General features: G+C 41.6%; 1 protein-coding gene across 1 annotated transcript in view; it reads right to left on the minus strand.

Annotated features, from left to right (window-relative positions):
* The window catches only part of adamtsl3 (ADAMTS-like 3), a 196,309-nt gene that overhangs the window by 102,077 nt on the left and 89,396 nt on the right, over nucleotides 1–4,836 (minus strand). Inside the window, exon 3 of the mRNA XM_023425560.2 lies at nucleotides 2,445–2,490. Coding sequence (XP_023281328.2) covers nucleotides 2,445–2,490 — 46 coding nt within the window. The remainder of the gene's footprint in view (nucleotides 1–2,444; nucleotides 2,491–4,836) is intronic.

The following is a 4,836-nucleotide window of genomic DNA, read 5'->3' on the forward strand; positions in this document are numbered from 1 at the left end:
AGAACAGAGGGACCCCTGAGGGTTAATAAATCCCATGAACCGCTATTTAAATTACCACTATTATGTTTTTTTCTGTGCTAAATTTAACATTACTGGGGAGGAGAGCAACGCGACTAGAAGTGACAGCGAGAGAGGGCTAGTAGCTTCTCCTCTCCTCTGTCTCAGCGGAGACCGTCACAACTTCATTCACTCTTTTAACACAACAAAAAAAAAAGCAACGAAGGAAGCAGTAAATGGACTTACATATTTAAGACCTAACTAAATGTAATTTAAGACCTAACATGCCCGCCCCGAGGCACTTCTCTCAGCTATTCTAGCTGTAGAGGAGTGCCTCGGAGCTGAGCACCCGTGGCACTAACTAAAGATAACTGAAGAAGACTGAGGAACACTGAAGACAGAGGAAGACTGCCCACTGAAGAAAATGAAGACTGACAACTGAAAACTGAGGAAGACTAAAGGAGACTGCAGACTGAAGACTGAAGAAGACGGAAGAAGAATAAAGAAGACCTGACCACTTAATGAACTTGGAACTAAAAGAAATCTGAATAAAGTTTTTCTAGCTTGGCCAGGATACGTGGGAACTTCAGTGGGCGGTGGTCAGAGGTGCAATTGTGTCAACAATTCAAACCACATTTTAAAGTAAAAATTGGATTCCACCTGTGTTTCTGTGGTTCATATGGGATATGTCTGATCAGGGAGCAGCTGAAATCTGTCTCTGATCAATAAGAGACACTGGCAGCCAATAACTCTGAACTGGACACATCCAGTGTGATGCCTGCAACATCTCCTCCAGACACCTGTATGGAGCCCGACAAACAGACTCAGCCTCCATGTATGAGGGGCGAGATAAGATAAATATTATGCTAGGAAAGATTTCCCACCGGATGTGATTGAAGTTTTACTAAGAATCCAGATGAAACCAATTGTCTTCCTCTGATTAAACTGGTGTGAGACGACTGTCAGGCTGTATATGTTTCTGTGGTGTATGTGGGTATATGTTTCACACACAGTGCATCACATTTTTGTAGTATCATCTGAATAATTAACAAACTTAATAGTCAGGAAATTCTGAGAGCAGATTTGATGCCGGCAGAGTCCGTAGTTTGTCAAATCAAAAGGAAGTAGAGGCTTCAAGATAATGGCTCTGGACAAAATACTGTCCCCAGATCAGTAAACTTCCTTACAGCTCACTGTTTAACTTCATTATCATGAATCATAATCATATCATAATGAGCTAGGAAGAAAAGTGAGGATGTGGGGCAGCTGTTGAGAACTATAACTAAATGTAGACTGTAGAATTTTATCAAATCTAAATCCATTACTGAATCATCAACCTCATCCTCACTGAATCCATTTTGATTTGTCTTTCAACATTTCATGTAATTAAAGTTAAAAAATGCTAAAATTCAATTAATTAGTTCAGATTTGAACTGGGAAGACAGCAACATGAATGTTTTGAGTTGCAGCCTGATTAATGTTCACAGCTAACAGCTATAAAATATTGATTAAACACACCTTATGTAACTTCTGCCTCTAGGGGTCTCTCAATCAAAGCAATAACAATAGACAGTGTTGGGTGACGTCATGAAATACTGTGGGATTGTGGGAGTTGTTTCTCTGATAACTTATGAAGCAGACGTTCAGCAGGTTTTTACCAGCAGCTGAATTATCCACAGAGGTGTCCTCCTCTCCATAACAAACACACCAGAGGATTAAAACCAGTACGCGAATAATTCTGGCAGGAAACCGCAACACTGACACAGGCATGATGTCATTGACAGGCGACCACATGATATCGAGCACTACCATAATTCAAATCATGTATTTGTTGGTTTGCTGGAAAAACTTTAGGTAATGTAAGTGAACAACCCTAAAAATTTATGACATCTGTCTAGTTGTTTTTAGACATTTTAATGTGGAAGAGTTACAGATTATAACTTTAAATATGTATCTGGACACTATGAAATAAGCCTACACACCTTCACAAGTTCACAAGAAGATTCTGAATTATGGTGAGTCTACAAAGAGCACAAGTCTCCGGGCAGAGATCAGAAATTGCCTCCACAGTTCCGTCAGTGGTTTAATCATGTTGTAGTCACTGAAACATATCTATGGACCTAACAACCAGCTACTATCCTAAACCCAGCTGTGCCCCCTCTCTCCAGCTGTGAGATGTGCTCACAGCTGACTGTTGCACTGCTTTCTTCTCAACAGCAGCAACGTTTCATCTGTGACCACGACCTCCTCGCAATGGACTACAGTCAGCATTTTTATGGCCAGTAGATGGCTTTGTAAGTTGAAGGTAAACATCAGCTGAAACAGCTGATTCTACTTCTTCTGACATTTGAAACAGAAAATCAAATACCAGCCTATGTCTTCAGGTTACACATATAATCTAAAGTCATGTAGCAACATTAACAATGAGTAATGAGGAGTAGACTCACCGTGTTGCTGCAGGTTCTGTAGCGGATGTTTTTGCCATCACAGCTTCTGCAAAGGAAAACACACATCAAAAATGCCATCACTATTGTAAACCAACAGGTGACTCACTCACAGGAGACATTGATCATTTAATATTTTTACATGTACACATGTGCCTGTGTGAAATCATGCTGCAGTTTCATGAGGCTGTATGTTCTTTAGTCTTGTGCTGTATGTGATGTCATTTTCCATCTCCATTTCATGTTTCCTACTGTTTCACCCTGAACTTTGTTGAGCTCAGTTTGTTCTGGAGAGGACCGGCAGGTAAATTCCTAAAGTGTGATGTACACACATACACACCTGTAAGGTTAGAGCGCACTAACCTGCAGCACACATTACCCAGCCAACAGCCATCTCAGCACTTCACTGAGCTCCAGCTGGCAGAGCCCAAAATGTCAAGCAAAACTGAACCGACACACACACACACACACACACACACACACACACACTGAACCTGAGCCCTGTGTGTTATGTGCCATTGCAGAACGTTCCTTTCCCTGTGACAGCATGGACACGCTGTTAAACCCGTTCCACCTTGTTAGCAACAATAACAACACCCAATCTGTGTGTGTTTGTGTGTTAACTGCCATAAAGTGCACATTTCTTCGGCTGGCTTACAATAACATGAGACTAAACTGGTAGCAGCTCATTCATGCCAGTGTAAAGCAGGCCTGGTCTAATCTTCCATTCAGGGCAGACAGAGAGCAGAGAGGCTCCAAGCTGAACCAGCTACAGACACAACAGCCAGCCATGGCTCCGCATTAATTAACCAATTAATAGATTTCTCCTGTTGAAATGCATGAACTACTCAACCATGGCTGGACAAACAGTTTGTGTGTGGATGTGGGTCAACTGTGTTTTCAGGGTCTGGAAATGTCTACAGCTATGGCCTATTAGTCTTCCACTAAACCCACAACACTGACATCACAACAGTGTTGGTCTGTATACGGGATACAACTAATGTGCCACGTGCTACAATAAGAGGGGAAAAGAATGACAAGAATCTTGCTCCTTTCATACAACCAACAATTGTGTCAGATGAACTGGACACCACCCATCATGAGTCAGATTACTTCTTTTGAACTGATTTTAAACTGCATGTTATTTAACACTGTTAATTACATTAAAGCAAGATTATATAGAGATGGAATTGTCTGCTGGCATTTGTAAACTAACTTTGGAGTGACCATGTTTTTCACTTTGTTCGACTTTGAGCTATCTGTTGTGCCTGTACTGTGTACTTGTTACTCAGACTTACACCGGGAACACACTGCCTGCATTGCATGGCGATTGACATTGCTAAGCTGCTGCAGAAAATCTTGTGTGTGTTCACTGTGTCTCTGCTGCTGCAGCTCTATCTCTCTAGAGTTTGCAGGTTACTGAAATGTTGGATTTCTCTTCATCATAAATTAATTTCTGATTTATTTTTTGATAGAAAACCTCACTAAAATGCCACTGTTTCCACAGACAGCTGTAAAATAATTAAATATATTTATATTTTTTCATGTCTGTGTCATTTTCAGATTCAGACTAGACATAGAAACCATAGTGGATGGTGTCAGTTTTATGTAATGTTGCTGGTATAATGTCACTTTGACATCAATAGGTCTTTTCTCCGTCTGTTTCTACTGGGAGATGCTGAATCTCTAGATCACGCAAGGTCCATCTCCAGTCCAACTCCGTCTCACGAGCAGCAGTCTGGCTGTTCACACCAGATCTGCATTTCTCTCCGCCTGTCAACCAGCGATTCTGTTCCTCTCCGCATTTTTAAATCGTAGAGCTGATCTTTTAAACAACCTGATGAATTTATATTGGATAACCTCCAGGAGGACTTTTGCAACAGTGACGTTAAAAGGACCATTGTCTTGTGTGATGATCTGCTGGGAGGGGCTTCTCTCCTGCCTCGTCTGTCTCGTGCTCTGTGTAGACACATTTATCCACCTATTAACCCTAGAACACGCCGGGTGGTTTTCACCCGAGTAAATAAATGTATGTGATTTTCATTATGCTGCGTTTATCTGAGTGTCATGGGTCTCTGGGAAGCTTCAGCAATGTCTTTGACATCTTTGATGGCATGGGTGTTTTCCTAATCCAAAACACACTTTTTCCTACAGGCACATGTTTGGGTGATTTTCACCCAGCAATAGTGATAGAAGGTAGAGTAGGTTTTAGGTGGATTCTACCCAGGTTCACCTCTGTGCCACTGGCGATTGACCTGCTGGAGAACTGTGGCATGACCCTTGTGGGGACAATAAAAGCAAACAAAAAGGAGATCCCCCAAGTGATGAAAGTTAAAGAAAATCGCACACCAGGCACCACTGCATTTCTCTTCACCAAAGAACTAACCTTGGTGTC

This window comes from Seriola lalandi, unplaced genomic scaffold (genome assembly GCF_002814215.2).
Source record: "Seriola lalandi dorsalis isolate HSWRI2012SDOR001 ecotype SW California unplaced genomic scaffold, Sedor1 jcf7180002054784, whole genome shotgun sequence".
Lineage (NCBI taxonomy): Eukaryota > Metazoa > Chordata > Actinopteri > Carangiformes > Carangidae > Seriola > Seriola lalandi.